The 16,556-nt window shown below is 52.6% G+C and overlaps 6 protein-coding genes across 6 annotated transcripts; 4 read left to right on the top strand and 2 right to left on the bottom strand.

The window, feature by feature from the left end:
* Nucleotides 1–379: 379 nt before the first annotated feature.
* On the bottom strand, nt 380–3,771 carry BJX68DRAFT_238914 (bacterial alpha-L-rhamnosidase-domain-containing protein). The gene is made up of 3 exons (XM_071040437.1): nt 2,172–3,771; nt 1,682–2,122; nt 380–1,622 (listed from the first exon to the last, which is right to left on the bottom strand). The coding sequence occupies exons 1-3, from the start codon at nt 3,241–3,243 to the stop codon at nt 523–525; spliced, it is 2,613 nt and encodes an 870-aa protein (XP_070898247.1). The 5' UTR covers nt 3,244–3,771; the 3' UTR covers nt 380–522.
* A 1,309-nt stretch (nt 3,772–5,080) lies between these two features.
* On the bottom strand, nt 5,081–5,660 carry BJX68DRAFT_267779 (uncharacterized protein; the record flags this gene model as incomplete). The annotated part of the gene is made up of 2 exons (XM_071045905.1): nt 5,081–5,243; nt 5,320–5,660. The coding sequence occupies 2 exons, from the start codon at nt 5,658–5,660 to the stop codon at nt 5,081–5,083; spliced, it is 504 nt and encodes a 167-aa protein (XP_070898246.1).
* Nucleotides 5,661–7,413: 1,753 nt separating this feature from the next.
* Nucleotides 7,414–8,626, top strand: BJX68DRAFT_238911 (GFA family protein). The gene is made up of 4 exons (XM_071040436.1): nt 7,414–7,551; nt 7,624–7,875; nt 7,953–8,057; nt 8,170–8,626. The coding sequence occupies exons 2-4, from the start codon at nt 7,696–7,698 to the stop codon at nt 8,236–8,238; spliced, it is 354 nt and encodes a 117-aa protein (XP_070898245.1). The 5' UTR covers nt 7,414–7,551; nt 7,624–7,695; the 3' UTR covers nt 8,239–8,626.
* Nucleotides 8,627–8,830: 204 nt separating this feature from the next.
* Nucleotides 8,831–10,663, top strand: BJX68DRAFT_238910 (putative amino acid permease family protein). Its single transcript, XM_071040435.1, has one exon. The coding sequence runs from the start codon at nt 8,899–8,901 to the stop codon at nt 10,546–10,548; it is 1,650 nt and encodes a 549-aa protein (XP_070898244.1). The 5' UTR covers nt 8,831–8,898; the 3' UTR covers nt 10,549–10,663.
* Nucleotides 10,664–11,375: 712 nt separating this feature from the next.
* On the top strand, nt 11,376–12,620 carry BJX68DRAFT_267776 (ankyrin repeat domain-containing protein; the record flags this gene model as incomplete). The annotated part of the gene is made up of 1 exon (XM_071045904.1): nt 11,376–12,620. One exon carries the CDS (start codon nt 11,376–11,378, stop codon nt 12,618–12,620), a length of 1,245 nt encoding a protein of 414 aa, XP_070898243.1.
* Nucleotides 12,621–13,926: 1,306 nt separating this feature from the next.
* BJX68DRAFT_267775 (ankyrin repeat domain-containing protein) lies at nt 13,927–15,690 on the top strand (the record flags this gene model as incomplete). Its single annotated transcript, XM_071045903.1, has 1 exon — nt 13,927–15,690. One exon carries the CDS (start codon nt 13,927–13,929, stop codon nt 15,688–15,690), a length of 1,764 nt encoding a protein of 587 aa, XP_070898242.1.
* Nucleotides 15,691–16,556: the final 866 nt, after the last annotated feature.

The raw sequence follows: 16,556 nt of genomic DNA, 5'->3' as shown, positions 1-16,556 counted from the left end.
TGGGTCTGACTTATAGGGCAACCGCGACCAAGAGCGAGCCGGAGTCAATAATGGTTTGTTTTTCGGCTTGTTTCATTATTTGAAGAGGTAAAGTGGCCGAGGGCTCCGTGCTAAGCAATTGTCTGCGATGCCAATGAAGGTGGCTGCTCTCGATTATGGTGGGTATAGTGGTGCTCGACGATCGTCGTCCATTCGAAAATTGGTAAAACACACGCCCCACGCAGCCACCCATTCCTGAATTTTGGTTGTCACAGAGCATGTAATCGTTTTTCCGAGGCTGCTTTGCGCTGAATTTTCTGGGTGCCTCGTGGTATCTAGTCCGGCGTGGATGAACTGGATCTTCAATGGAGCCGAAGTGCCCTTGTGAAGCTTGTGAAATTTGGCTCTAATCAAGCCTCGTCCAAGCATGGAATCCATATCCGATTCGCTAGAATAAGTCCCCACGCAGTCACGGACCGGCTGCTTGGGCTTCAGGCTAAGTTTCAGCCCATGCATCGATAGCACTATTCCAGCACAGTGTAACTACTTTAAACATCGATCGAAATGATGAACCCCCGATCCGACAACAACCTCGTCGTCCCCTCTCCCCCTCACCGGACGCCCAGGCAGACTGACAACAGCCTCACTATTCGCAGGAACAGTCACCACCAACTTGAACACCTCCTTACACCCCCTCTTCTGACCCTTCTCAACAGTCCACCTCGCCTGCACAAGCCCATACGGCGACAAAAACCGTGCCTCGGCAGACGTCAACCCACCTCCAGGCTTCACAGACACATTGAACCTCCTCCATCCGGGCTCAGCCGGACTCAACCCACCGATATTCTCATGCATCCAGCTCCCCACGGATCCGACGGCGTAGTGATTAAACGAGGTCATCTCGCCGGGATTTACGCTGCCATTTGGTAGCATGCTGTCCCAGCGCTCCCAGGTTGTTGTGCCATTCATGATCACCTGGAAGAGCCACCCGGGGACTTCCTCGTTCAGAAGCATCTTGTAGAATGTGTCGGCGGCGTCGTACTTTGTGAGGGCGTGGCCGAGCAGATGTGTTCCTGCGAAGCCCGTTCCGACTTTGTAGTCGTTCTTGGCGATTATCTTGGTGAGTCGGTCGGTCGCAGAGGTGTAGTGCTGTGGATTTGCGAAGAGGTTGAAGTAGAGCGGGAGCGTGAGACCCGTCTGCGTTTCATTGGCAACGATCCCGTTTCTTGTAATCCAGGCTGATTGGAAGAGACGCGTGAGCCTTTCACGATCGCGAGCGTACTGTGCAGCGTTCTTCGGTAAAGAGAGGTACGAGGAGATGTTTGCGAGAAGCTCCGTGCTATGGATCAGATACGCATCCCCAACAAGACTGGTGCTCGTCGTAGCAGCACCCGGACTGTCCGCGGGGGCCTTGGGGTCCAACCAATCTCCAAACTGAAACGCCGATCTGTTCCAGAGACCAACTTCGTTGCGCGGAAGTCCCCTATCGATCCAGTCTTGTGCCCCGGGATACTGTTCAAGAAGCATGCCTTTGTCACCGTAGGTTTGGAAGAGCGCCCAGGGAACAGAGACAATCGCGTCGCTCCAGACGGCAGCGCCCCCGGAGGGCCCTAAGATATTAGGAATAACAAAAGGTAGGGCGTCTGCTTCGTTAGTTGCGGTTTCTGAATGAATAGAAGGGGAGAAGGGGCCACGGGCGTACAGTTGTTTGCCACTTGCTCCTTGTATGCATCCTTCAGCCACCCGCGGAGGAAGCCAGCGGTGTTGTAGATGAAGTTCGCCGTACGGGCAAAGGCGTTAATATCGCCCGTCCACCCAAGACGCTCGTCGCGCTGAGGACAATCTGTTGGGATAGAGAGGAAGTTTCCACGCATAGACCAGATGATGTTCTCATGTAGTTTGTTAAGAAGTGGATTCGAGCAGTTGAAGAAGCCCGTTGGTTCCATGTCGGTATTTACCACGATCGCAGTGATGGAGTCTGCATTGAGCTCTGTCTCCTCGGGCCAGCCCTCGACCTGCACGTACCGGAAGCCGTGGAAGGTAAAGGATGGCTCCCATTCTTGGTCTTCGCCGGAGAGAATGAGATTGTCTGTGGCCTTTGCCGTTCTCAGGGGACGAGTTGCAACTTCGCCGTTCTCCATGACTGTGGTTGTTAGTATGCGACCAAGCGAAGAAAATAAAGGAAGTGATACCTTCGGTGTGGACGAATGTAATCGTGCTGCCCCTCGACCCTTTGACGCGCACGCGTAACCACCCAACCAGATTCTGCCCAAAGTCGAGCACCGTCTTTCCCGACGCACTGGAGAAGACATTTTCAAGCTTTCGCTCTTCGATTCGTCGAACAGGAGGCGCATCTGGGGCGGCCAGGACACTCTTGTCAAAGTCGACCACATGCGTCCCTAGCCATTCTGTGGCGTCGAACCCAGGGCTATCCCAACCCTCAATCTCTTGTGTCGAGTCGTATTTCTCGCCGTGATAGATTTCCGAGGCGACTATGGGGCCCGTTGAAGACTTCCACGTCCCATCGCTAGGGATAAAGGTTTTTGTGCCATTCGAGGTGGTCACGGAAAGCAGACAGAGCACACCAAGCGTGTCACCATAGATGTTGCGGTTCCCTGAGAAGCCAATGTTACCTGCCCACCAGCCCTCTCCCACGGTGACACCGATAGCATTATCACCAGTTTGTAGCAGGTCCGTGACATCGTAGGTATTGTACTCGTGTCGATATGCATATGACTGCCAGCCGGGTGCAAGGACGAGATCTCCGACCCTTTGTCCATTGAGATGAGCCTCGTATACCCCCAGTGCGGTTATGTATAACCTAGCCGCGAGTACTTCCTCATCCACGGAGAAGTCCTTGCGAAAGTAGATTGGGCGATGCGTACTGTTCACCTCGGTCGCTCGATCGGACACGATCGCTTCCGCGCTCTGCCAGTCCTCTGGGCTCAGCAGGCCCGGCTCAACGCTGACCGGGTCCGACCAGGGCGTATTATCATGACGGTGGCGACCAAAAGACTTGACTCTGACGGTCGCTTCCTCGCCTGACTCTAATGGCTCGCCAGGCCAAGGCACCAGCACGGAGTCCGAAGATTTGGTGTGGTATGTCTGTATGTGGCCACCGCGATTGATCTCGATGTCGTATGCACTCTGCCACCAATTGGAAACAGTACCATTGAACCTCCAGGAGATTCGAGGTGTCGATTCCCCGATTCCTAGAGCGGTTCGGTGGTGCTCGAACGAGACTTGTGATACTGAGAGCGACATGGTTGCTCGATGATGAGCATGTTGACCATCGGATGGCCCCTATTTATGCGTATGTTGCCATTTGGCTCGGTCGTGTGGACATGGTTCCCCGCAATCGAGCAGATTGATCAGTCTGGGGTAATGATACCCCGAACCCTGTCGTCACGACCACGCAAGGTAGCATGATATGCAGGCTTCCCCGCGTTTTCATCGCTTCCATGCTGATCGCGCGGAGAATGATCCGAGACCATACTAGCGGGCAACCTTCTTCGGCGTATCAAGCCCCGAATTCCAAGAACGATCATTGCCAATAACTTGCCAGGCCGGAGATGTGGGAGCGAAAGTTCGGATTATCCGAGCAGACCGCAGGTGTGGTGTAACCTCGCCGAGGCTGTTGGCGTTTTGAGCGTGGGTTGTCCGGTCCGTCAGGGGGAAAAGTCCTATCAACAGCCAACAAGAGCCTCGGGGGATTACTTCGCGAGTCGCACACGAAGCTAACTGCTTCAAGACAAATGCGAAGTTGAAGGATGAGGCGCGGCGGTCCCTGTTGATGATGCTGGGGGTGGTGTTTAAGGTGGTTTGCCGAAGATTTGCCGAGTCAGCCTGTTCATCGCCCGAAACGGCATAGCGTCCACCTGGGGTAATCACGTGCCTTGCTGTCCCTGGATTGCTGCTTGTTTCAGTGTTGTCGGCATCACACCGTCATCACCAAGGCACTTATTTCCCTACCATAAAAGTGACAACTCTGTTTGCTCCCTTATTGTTGAGGTCTTAGCCACAGTACATCTTAGTCTGAAGACTGACCTCTCACCAAAGGAGCTCCCCTTCATATCTGCGAACAATCCACCCTTCCGAGGGTACATATCCCCTTGGGACGAGCGACCTGGTAGGCATCCCAAGAATGAGGAAACCCTGGATGTGGCCAAGCGAAAAATTGATCTGACATTGGCCATCGAGTGTGGTGAGCTGCATGATGAAAACACTGCTCTGCACAACGGCTGCTCCCTATTACTTCAGGACACGCAGGTAACTGAGGACAGGATCTACGCCTTTGATCCCTACTGGAATGAAGAGGGATGAACATTGCTGTTGTCACCGACATGCAAACTGACTGGGCTGCCCCTGGTCAGAGACCATAATCGCCAGGCTGCGTGTGGCTTTGGTCCGCGAAGCTGAAAACAAGATCGCACAATGGGGGCGATCAAGTGGGTGAGACTGCAGACAGGGCCAATCTCACTCTTCACGTCAGAAAACACGACGCTGCCCATCTTACTACTCGCAAAGGCTCTTGTCGAGGTCAGGGTACACATGTTTTGATGTTGGCACTTGGCTGTATTACCCAGCTGGTTGATTTGGGGGCAGATGCAATCCCAACGATTGAGTAGACGAGTCAATTTCCAATACCTGTGTAGGCAGTGCAGGAGGATAATGGAGCGTCCTGCTAGAAACCAGGAGTATGAGCTTAAAGGATTAGGCCCAAACCTTTGTCTGAGACTTCCTGATCGACAAAGAAAGAAACAAAGACAAAGTGCCTAGAGCGCGCCCCAGCTGCGAGCCTCTCGTCAAACACCCTCGTCCGGAACTGCGATCACTGTCTCTCTGCTCAATCCCCTGTTCACACAAGGCCTAACCTCTGCCAGCACCAATTCGACGTTGCCGTCTGAGCTTGCCAGCGCTTCCCTAGAATAGGGCCTATGACCAACTCCGCTGGGCATATTTATGCTAAACCACGAAGGCCTCGATGGCTCCAGCCAAGAGCGAATCCTTATCGGAGAGGGGCGGACGCGCTTCTCTTGTGGATTCCTAAATAAGATGGCCATCAGGGGGAGACAACCACAGACTATCCCAATGTTCGCCTCTACCACGCTGCGAAGGCCGTTTGTAGCCGGTCTGATCTCGGTGACACACCGGAGGCGCAAAGACAATACCAGACAAGATAGATGGGCAGCATATCATGCGCACAATCTAGAACCTCCAACTCGAATCGGAATATGCAACCCAAGATGCTCATCACAACGGGCCTGGAGGTCTCATGTTAGCCTAACGGCACTAGCCTACGGTGGTTAGGTAGACTCTCGTTTGGGTCCGCATACATACAGAAGGCCTGTTGCAAACACCCCGGCAACCCGCCATTTCTTCGCGCGGTTAAGATGGAGCCTCGCCACAACCATCAGCGGCAGACAGATTATGTACAGATCCGTGACGACCCCAAACACCGTGACGGCATAGGCCGTTTTGACGCCGGACTCAGTCAGTCTGAGTATAAGGATGAACATGCTGCTTGTATAGAACGCAAAACATGCAACCATTCCTATCCAGATCCCCCATTTCACTAGAGTGTTCTGCGAGAATAATCGCAGATAGAGGAGCAGTAACGTTAGCTTGGTAACGCCGACGGCGGGCTGGCCGAGGAGCGGCGCGAGCTCTTGGATCTGCATGGTGATCGTTAGCCCCCTGTATCATCGAGAAATGATCCAGTCCGGGACCATTACTCTGTTATATTCGACAAGGTCTTTAACAGCAGTGTTTAGGAGGTGCCTTTCGAGCCCAACGTGTCCCGCTGTGAACCGCGACGTCAGTCAACTAAACAAGTTCAGCGTAGGCTGGATAAGGATAACTTCTCCACATAAAGCCTGTGAATGCGGCAGATAAGGACTGTGGACATAAGCCGTGAGCAACTGGTTTACTTGATATATGTTCTTCACTGACCAGTGCAATCACCGCGGTTGCTAAAGGTCATGGATTAGCTAAACCGGCAACATAAAAGGCGCCCCGCAGACCCTATCATCATCCCACCACGGATTCCGCGTAATCCTAAAGCGGATATACAGTCGCATCGCAACGGCAAGTGCCGCCAGACTGATACATATCCCTGCAACAACAAAGAATACAGTTGCTGGGTTGTTATCATTGTCAGCTGTTGCCGACTCTCTGGCCGCGCGGTGGCCGTGCCAGGCCATGGTCATGTTTGTCATGTTTTTTTTTTTTTCGGCGGATGTAGTGTACAGGCAAGAGTGAGGACTCGAAGCTTGTGCGCAGAGTCGCTGGGTTGCCGGGCGGGCGGACATATAAGCGACGTTGACATTTTAGCCGCGTCTGGCCTCATGGTTTCACAGGTTAAGGCGTTGCTACACAAGTGCGCGTCGACGGAAGGACCCTGGGTGATCATAAGCCGGCCAGCCTTGTCTGATATGTACATGGTATTTCACAAGCTGATCTGCAGCCTGACTGCTTCAGTGCTTGATGACCGCCTGCGATGGTCATTGCTTCGGACTGCCCTGCCAGATCATTGTCCCACGACCCAGCCCAATTTCTACGAATGGCATTCAGGGTGAAAGTATCATGTAGTCAAGCATGTTTGTTCATGGAAAAGCTCACGGCACTGCGGAACTACGCCCTATGCCCTTGCCAAAGAGTAAGAGCTATCCAGTACATGGCTAATCGGGGGCAATGGACCCTGCTCTTATTCTGCAAGGCAGGTGACTTGGTAGGCTGTCCCTGGTCGGACTGGCTCACGGGCGAGCATTACCAGGGCGAAAGCGTTCTCAAAAGTCACCGAGTTGCAGAACTCTCGAAAGGGCCCCCGCCACAAGGAAACCCTGCTCGGGTCTCTTCGACACAACAGGGGCTTCGGGTTGGGTTCGTCAAAAGCAACTATTCTAGGCGATATAGTATAGCCTCTTGCCTATTAGTTATTGCAGAGCTGTATTCTATCTATCTATACCTAGACCGAGAACTAATAGCCTTGCTCGTACTCACAACACGTAGTCACATTAGTTTGACATTTTCCGTTTCTTCTCTGGCCTCGATGCGATTGTAATTGTGCAGTCAACATCTTGTTCAAGATTCGCTCCACGACCCAGCGATAGATTCCCAGCTCCCAGGGGTTGAGGTTGAGGTTGAGCTGCCAAGTCAATCTGTCCCAACAGCGGTGCGTTCGAGCGCTGAATACGAGCGTGAGTCAGGCCTCGGCCAGGAATCGTCTTGCTACAAGATCATCATTGGACTCAATCATACGAGAATAGTGTCCTCTCAAGACAAGCCAAGATACTTCATCTATGAATGATTACTTAGCCGTCTCGGGTGCGAAGGCTGAGCTGGAGATGAGCAAGTGAGAATCACGTGGGGTCAGCAGAGCAGCCACGTAACTAAATGTCGGACTTCGTGGCGTACGTAATATTTGGTCCACCACCAGAAGAATATGAAGGTCTGATTCATTGAATCTAGCAGCGATACTGCACTAAATACAAGAGAAATAGGGGTAATCTAACTAACTAAAATAGGAAATAGAAACGATACAAGGAATGACCGAGCGGGCGCTGACTAACAGTAAGTTCGGCGTTGAAGCAGAATACTAGCGGTCACTAAAGGTCGACACTAAAGTATTTATACTTGATCCAGGCACTCCCTCGTATTCTCTCCATTCTGTACCCCGACTTCTCATCAGACACCTCCTCGAAAAGTATCTTCACCATGACCTACAAAGGAAGCTGCCACTGCGGCGCCGTGAAATTCTCCTTCACCCTCGCGACCCCCCTCGAAGAATCCGAGGTGACCAAGTGCAACTGCTCCATGTGTTCACGAAACGGCTATCTCCTTGTCTACCCCAAAGGGTCAGATGTGGCGCTCGATCATGCAGAGGATGCGGTGACGGTATGTGTCCTCTACTATCCCCCAATAGTTACCCCTTGTGAGATACTTGGACAGCGGTAAGCTAACAATGGCGCCAGGAATACCGCTTCAACACCAAGCAATTCCCGCACTACTTTTGCTCAACTTGCGGCTCGAGTGTTTATGCGAAGGGTCCCGAGGCGGCGAATATTGTCGCGGTCAATGTGAGTGCATTCAATGGCCACTTTCGCCGCCATGGCCGGCTGGGTCTTCCCCGCGCCCGGCGGGTGACTCACTCGAACAAGGGCGGGATTTAGGCTAACGTTGTGGGAGTAGGTCCGTGTCGTCGAAGGGGTTGATATCGAGAATCTGAAGCTGAAGCCTATGAATGGGAAGGATTATTAGCATTGTTTGGGTGTCGGGGTGTACTGTGTACTGAGCCATGGGTGAACTTGGTAGGACCACGGTAGGGGTATTCCCAGTTACGCGGAGGCGCCATTGGAGTATCGCAGCTGTTGAAGCCGATTGTGAAGGTTTTCGGAGTTGTTGGTGCTGTTGGGGAGTACGTATCTTGGGGCCTCATGCGTCGTTGGGGTGGGCTCTGAAATATATAGTGCGGGGATGGAGGTACCAATGGACAAAGGATTTGACGGCAAGAACAAAATGGAGACTCAATTCTGTCCCAGATTTTCAGATCCTCTATTGTAAATAGATTGGCGCTAGACGTAGACTCCTGTCGCGACTGCCACGCATGGACCTGCTGAAAGAGGAAGTCACCATCGCGGGGCCCCGGGAGGTCGCATTCCCCCTCAGGCTGTTTACTCCAATAGAACCCTACTCTCACTTTACTCCCAGTGGACATTCTGCACCCGAGTTGTTTTCTCAAGGAATAACGCTGTTTCGTCAATGCCCTGCAGGAATGAGGTAATGACCCACTTGACGGACCAGACCGATGGAAGGCGAACGGTGTTCCCCGCAATTTTCGACGCCTGACTGAATTTTCTTCGCAGCGCCCATTGCGATCATTCGTCCTCCTAAACTCAATGTCTTGAGCAATCTATATATATGTCGCCGTCGCCCACCCTGAGCAATGTCTTGAGAAAATTCAATCCGTCCAGAGTTTTATCCGAATCCTTCGTGATGGACGCCCACGTCAAGCCCGTCGAAAAAGGCGACCAAGATGAACAAGATCTGGCTGACATGGGCCATGTCCAGGCCCTGTCACGAAAATTCAGCCCCTGGAGCATGTTTTGCCTCGCCTTCTGTGTTCTAGGAACATACTCGACCTTCGCGCAGGGCCTGTCCAGCGGGCTGACCAACGGCGGGTCCATCACCATCCTCTGGGGCTTGGTTCTTGTGACTTTTTGCAACCTTTGTGTTGCTATATCCCTGGGTGAACTAGTGAGCTCAATGCCATCGTGCCTGGGTCAGGCTTACTGGACGTACCGGGTGTCGAATGCCCGCTTCCTGTCGTATACCTGTGCCTGGATCAACACTTTTGGTTGGTGGACTTTGACCGCATCGCAAGTTGCCTTTATGACCGAGTTTCTGCTGGGGATGAAGACCATGTTTGATCCAGAGTGGGACGGCGCTGGGAAGGGCTGGCTGCAGTTCTTGGTCTACATTGGCTGCGTGTTTATCCTGACGATTGTCAATGTCGTCAGTTGTCGGCGCGAGCAGATTCTTCCCTGGCTCAATAACTTTGTCGGCATCTGGTTCTCGGCCCTGTTTGTCATTCTTTCGCTGGCAATTCTTATATCGGTCACCGTCAGACCGGGTCTGTCTTATCAACCGGCATCGTTTGTCTTTGGACAGTGGATCAACCGGACAGGATGGCCTGATGGAGTCGTCTGGTTTACTGGTCTTGTTCAAGCGGCTTATGGCCTGACTGCGTTCGACTCAGTAGTCCACCTCGCTGAAGAGTTGCCGAATCCACGCCGCAACGCCCCTAGAGTCATGTGGCTGGCTGTGCTCGTCGGCGCCGTAACTGGCTTCATATTCATGGTGATATGTCTATTTGGCATACAAAACGTGGACAGCGTTGTCAACGCAGACCTCCCATTCATACAACTGATGCAAGAGACTACCGGTTTGGACGCTGCCTCTGTCCTGCTGGCGTTATTCATCTTCAACGGCCTGGGGCAGGGAATCAGCATCCTCACGACAGCCTCGCGCCTAACCTGGGGCTTTGCCCGAGACGGCGGTCTCCCTTGGAGTGCCTACTTTGCCGTCATCGATCCAAAATGGAAAGCACCCGTCCGCGCCCTCTGGCTGCAGGGCTTCATCATCGCCCTCGTCGGCGTCCTCTACCTCTTTGCCAGCCCCGTCCTCGAGGCGATTCTCAGCGTCAGCACAATCGCGTTAACAGTCTCGTACGGCATCCCCATCGCCACACTTCTCTACGTCGGCCGAGACCGTCTGCCACCAGGCGGTACATTCCGACTTGGCCGCTGGGGCAACACCGTCAATTGGATCAGCGTCGTGTATTGTGCCGTTACGACTGTGTTCTTCTTCTTCCCCGGCGAGCCCAATCCGGCTCCGGCGGATATGAACTATGCGATTGCGGTGTTTGGGGTTATGCTTGTTGTTGCGGTGGGGTTCTGGTTCCTGAGGGGGGAGCGCACGTACCTCAAGACAGAGGATGCGGTTGCGCAGATGATCTTTGCGAGGATGAATGAGAGGAATATGGTGGGGCATGATGGGAAGATGGAATAGATGGCTCTTGAACTAGTTTAATGATTTAGGCCTCAGAACTATGGTAATAGGTGGATGATTGGAATGGCGTTGAAGAGAACTCACGTAAAAGTACCCCAAGGTCCTACATTTGGTGCTTAATCTGTAAGGCGTGTTACGTCTTGTTTACCCGTATTGCACTATTCTATTATATTACTACCTAGGAGCATCATCAGGAGTGTGAGGTCTGCATAAGGATAACCTCCAGCTGTATTACTGAGATTCAAAGCCCTTCTGATTGCTAGCGATGGCTTAGGCGCCCGATGCCGCCCGAGGGCCTCTTTCAGATTTGCTGGCGCAGACGCTTGCCGAGGAAGTCATCGACACTGTTGGGGAAAGAGCCGTCTATCAGCTGAATTTCCTCACGACCAACATCCTCCTTCCAGTCATTGTATCGTCTACGGGATAGTTTCAATAGAAGCCATTTGGTTCTATCTCTTCAAACTTCTTACAACAGAGAGACCAGATTATGCCAAACCACAGCCAACAATGGAACAGCACATACTTGAATGTCCATACGAGCCTTGCAGGATCACGGTCAAAGGGTGAAACCTTCAGGAAACCAGTTGAACAATGCAGTAGTTTCGGATCCCTTTATCCAATGTCCAACCATGGCCACATGAAGACAAAGCGGCCTCTTCAGGTATGTTTACATAACGCCGCTGCCGTCTTTGTCAACCCAACAAGAAACCAAAATAACAATGCCGGCTCGAGGCTATAAAGCTACCTGGGCGGGCCTGGCCGTTTACTGTGAGATATTAGATTGATATACGAAGATCAGCTAAGCCGTCCGGGAAACATCTTTCATCATGGACGCCCAAAATCATATCCAGCTCGCCGACAAAGCTGATAACAGGATCGAGTTGCCCGAAGAGATGGTCCTGGCGATCACCAAATGCCTTCCACGAGCTGACCTAGCTCGATTCATACGCGCCTCCAAGCAGGCCCTGCGGATTGGACACCCGGTGCTCTACACGCTGAGTGTCGACAACTCACTACTTACGTTTTCATGGGCGTGTAGAGCTCAAATGGACTCGGTAATTGATTACCTCCTTCCCGGACTCCTTGCTGCGAATGAGGATGACCCGAAAATAGGCTACCAGGCACTGATATACGCGGCCAAGAACGGGCGCACGCAGATTGTTCGACAGCTCCTCGCCCACAAGGTCGTGCTCGACATTCCCGAAATGGGGCTGAGCCCGTTGACATTTGCGGTTCGCGAAGACCATGCCGACGTCGCGCGGCTGCTAATTGCCGGTGGGGTGGACCTGAGCAGCGTCGACCAAAATAGTCCCCATGATTGGAACGTTGAGACGCTTCAGATCAACACGCGCGAGAGGATTCTACACTCCGCAGTGACTTGGGGAAGCGTCGAGGTGCTGAACATGCTTCTGGTGACGGATCTAGCGCTCGATATCGATGCGCTCGACGCCCTGGGTCTAACGGCGCTATGCAAGGCTGCGGAAAATGGGGACGGAGCTGTGGTCCAGACATTGATTTCCCACGGTGCGAATCTCAATGCTGCTGGTATTATAGGATGCACTCCTCTCCACTACGCCGTATGTGGACAGCATACGTCGATCGTGGAAATCCTCCTCTCGGCCGGCGCGGACCCCGGCGCCCGCGGTCCTGATGGTGCGTACCCCCCTCCGCCATTACTTACCGCGGCTATAGAGAGCCACACCGAGATTGCCAGAATCCTACTGGATCATGGTGCGGACATCGAAGACAAATTCGATTCCCGCGGTCGAACTGCGCTCTCCATCGCGGTAGACTTTGCCCGCCAGAGTGCGATACTCGACCTCTTCCTCAGCAGAAATGCTGATATAAACACGCAATGCGCCCTGGGGATCACGCCCATCTCGTATGCGGCCGGGTGTGGGAACATGTTCGCGGTGCGGAAGCTCCTTGCGGCGGGGTGTGACCTAAGACCGGACCATCACGGACGAACGACGGAATACTTTATCGTCAATAACCCGGCGCTCTGTGGGACTCCGTCGGCAAAGGAGCTGCTGGATCTTCTGGGTAAGGCGAGGAAGATGAGGACGGGCTAGCACCTCCTCCCAACTCTGCTCCTCCGTCGTAAATGGTCCTGTTAGTTTGTGTTTGTGAACCAATAATCATATTGACCCTTGTCCCTTGGACTGTGCATCTGTTATCTACATCTTCTAGTTCGTAGTTCCATTCAAGGTATACCTAGGGTCTAGGGTAGTCCATGTTCCGGCGCTGCTTCAATATTTAGGGGACTGTAGTTACTCACAACTTGGATATATCAGCAGAGTAGGGCGACCCTGAATCCAGAAAGGATATTACATTCCCCTTGACCATAAGACGTCTCTTAACCTTTTCTTGGCACATCATGCGTGCTCAATAGCGTCGCCTGCTTATTCTAAGGAATGTCAAGGAAGGAGCAAAGGGCTACCAACAGCCTCCTCCAGAACCTCCAATCTTGAGAGATTTGTTCTTCGACAGCCAACATCCTTGTTATCGTCATTTATACAGCTACGGCGCTGATTCAATGCAAACAGTTCTCCCTGGCTGCTCCAGCCAGAATTCTCTACAGAGCGCTGCGGGCGGGCCAAGTTGGACGCTCGCTTTCCACTTGGATGGCCTTTGACTCTGCACGTGCGGGTATTCACTCTCCCTTCAGAGCTCACGTAGCACTACTATCCCAGACGATAGGCTGTTTGCGGGTGATCCGGATTGATCTTGCGCTTCTCTCGGGGTTTCTTCGCCTGTTTGGACTGGAGCGCTTCCCTGCTTCGACCTCTTTCCCTGTTGGGGCGTCGGCTGGTTATCGCGACTCAATCAGCGTTTATTTGTCTCGGATGGAGAGTTTTCCACTGTACCTGGATGGCCCATCCATCTCAGCGCTAACAATCGCGTATATCAGATTGTCGATCCGCAACCTTATGAAGCTCCACGGATAATCCTCCACTTGATTTGGGGTTGGGTTGATCTTGAATGAAACGACTCTTGGCACAGACCTGAAGTCCTGTAAGGTGCATTTCCGTCGAGATGCCACCAATGTAATGGGTATACCGAAAGCATAAATTAACTACTAAGACAAACCGAACTGTGGCTGTGAAAGAACGAAGCTGTTGAGTATGCTTTGTCTGAAGGTATTGCTCTGAGCGCCGCAGCTCACAGGGCTTTGAGTATGAGACTGCGAAGTCTTTGTGGCTCCTTGTCTCCTACTCTGAATGGAATTATCCAAACAAGGCCTACGACTGTCAAAGGCCCCAAAGACAAAGACATGCAGAAATATTTAAGCACCGCACATCCTCCACTCAACCAATACTCCTCATCCAGTTTCAAGGACACTCCACTCGAATTAAAATTCCACACTACAATTCCCAAATGGCCAGTCTATTCACCATTCTTCCCGAGGAGCTCATCCTCGAAATTGCACAGAACAGCACAAAAGACACTCTCGCTGCATTTGTTGGTACATCCAAAGATGCCTGGCGAATCGGTCATCCTGTCTTGTACGATCTGACTCGAGAACAACAACGGCGGGTCTTCAAATGGGCTGGATGTCACCGACAAGAGCGCACGATGGGCTACCTCCTCGATGGCATCCTCGAACAACATAAAACAAACCCTCAGGTTGGCTATGAAGCCCTGATTTCTGCGTGCCGAGGTGGCTGCGCTAAGATCGTCTCTAGGCTTCTCAGTGAAGGTGTCACGCCCGACTTCGAATCGACTCAGCGAAGAGTGCGGTTTCGCTCTGATACGCCGTTGACAGCTGCTATCTCGAATTCTCACATGGACATCATCCAAATGTTGATCAAGGCCAAGGCCAATCCGAGTCGCCGGAGCGAGGGGAATACCCCAATGATTTCAGCCGCCCGTGGTGGAAACGTCGCGGTCATCAAACTCTTGCTGCAACACGGCGCCAGCGCGGCGATGAGTTGCGGTGATACATGCCCCTTGTTTGAAAGTGCCGGAAATGGCCATCTCGCTGCCACGGACGCCTTGCTTGCAGCTGGTGCTCATGTTAATGACGAGATGGGCCACACATGCGCTCTCATGGAAGCCACTCGCGGCGGGCATACTGACATTATGAAACTCCTTCTTCAGTTCGGCGCAGACCCCGAGACCCGCCTCCAGTGGTCCCACCCTCTCAGCGTGGCTTCCAGGTTGGGCAACCTAGAGGCCATGAAAATTTTGATCGCGGACGGAGCAAAAGTCAATGTTCATGCCATGGGTGAGGATCCCCCGGTGCCTCTCTGGGAGGCTACGAGATATAATCAGGTCGACGCCGTATTACTGCTCGTGGATTCCGGTGCTACCGAATGCGACAGATCACCATGGTGGTTTTGTTCCCAGTATGATGGTAAGTTCTCACAACTTCCACTCGTTGCAGCAACCTGGGGGAGCACAGACGTGCTTCGACTCTTCATCTCGAAAGGGTCTGATATCAACACTTTGGGAGATCACGAGCGCTCCGCTCTTTCTCTCGCCGTGGAAAACGGTCACACAGACTGCGTCAACTTGCTCCTTGACAAAGGCGCCGACGTAAATACCATCGATATCAGTGGTTGGACCCCGCTCTCGTACACAGAGAACGTCGAGATCGTCCAGGCGCTACTCAAAAAGGGTACCAACATGTACATCAGCGACAAAACCGGCCGCAGCCCTCTGCACTGGGCCGCATCAGGCAACAAGGCAGAGGTGATCAAGGCTCTCCTGGCCGCAGACCCCAGCGGGGCGAGCACCTTGCAACAGACACGGATAAAGGGCGAGACCCCGCTCATGCTCGCCATTGCACACGGGTGCACAGAGGCTATCGAGGTTCTGGTTGCGGAGGGGACGAGTATCCATCAGAAGGATAGGAGAGGGCGCACGGCGCTAATCATAGCGGCAACACACTTGAATGTTGGCGCTGCGCGGTTACTACTTGAGAAGGGCGCGGATCCGGATGCGGCTGATTACTACGGCGCAACAGCGCTCATGCACGCGTGCTGGGAGGGCATTACGGAGCTCGCGAGGCTTCTGCTTGAAAAGGGGTGCGATGTGTCCCGGACGAATAAAGACGGGAAGAACGCACAAGATCATGTTCTCCCGTATGCCCCGGCGGAGTTGCAGGAGCTGATTGTTAATGCGATGGGGTTGGTCTGATCTGTATAACTATGGTTTTCTTGTGCTATATAAACTTGGTTCCCTCTTTCTTGGTGTTTGGGCCTGGTGTTTTGGTGCTCAGCTTGGTTCCTCTGTTATAATTATCAATCTGGGTATAATATATCGTATAAAAATCTCCTAGTGTCTTGAAATCTATCCAATAAATCAGCCAGTGGCTCTACATAGAGGGCTACGGCCCCAGGGCTTCAATCTCCTTAGTTTCCTCCTCCTACTGAACTCCCATATTTAGATGCAGGTCCTTTTGTCACGGATTGGACGTGCCTTTGTCTTAGAGCACTACTCACCTACGCCTTGTTAGGGCCTTGTGTTTTGAGTAATGTATATCAAGTCTGATAGTTGAAACTTGAACATAATACTTTGACCATCTTCAGACTACAGAGCATAAGCTAAACAGGGATTCAGCTTTTCCTGAGGCCGAGGAGCCAACTTGGTTGACCGAACAAAGGTCGGTCCAGTTTGAAGCGCGTCTCGGCGACAAAGCCCTAACCGACAACAAGGAACGGGACCCCAAGGAACCAACGACTCCACGAGATGGCTCCTGACAAGACTGATCATAAAGGCGTAAAAAGGTAGTTAAGAGTGTCATTTAGAGGCATCTATTTTCGGAAATCGAAGCTCTCGATGGGAGATTGAGATAGAACACGCGTGACAGATGTGGTTTCGACTTTCATTGGGCCCCCCGAAGACAAGGGCTTGTGCCTGAATGAGATGAAACGAGAGTTTTCGGTTGCTTTATTGAGCCTCTTTGATATCTGGCCTCGGTCCCAAGATCTGTTGTTGGCACGCTTTGATACATCTGCCTCTCGAAGCTCGTTGTTAGTTCCTGAAAGGCGTCAACGACAGAG

The sequence above is a fragment of the Aspergillus pseudodeflectus genome, assembly GCF_044049435.1.
Source record: "Aspergillus pseudodeflectus strain CBS 756.74 chromosome Unknown BJX68scaffold_26, whole genome shotgun sequence".
Classification (NCBI taxonomy): domain Eukaryota; kingdom Fungi; phylum Ascomycota; class Eurotiomycetes; order Eurotiales; family Aspergillaceae; genus Aspergillus; species Aspergillus pseudodeflectus.
Note: the sequence above shows the minus strand (reverse complement) of the source record. Positions and strands in the feature narration are given on the sequence as shown.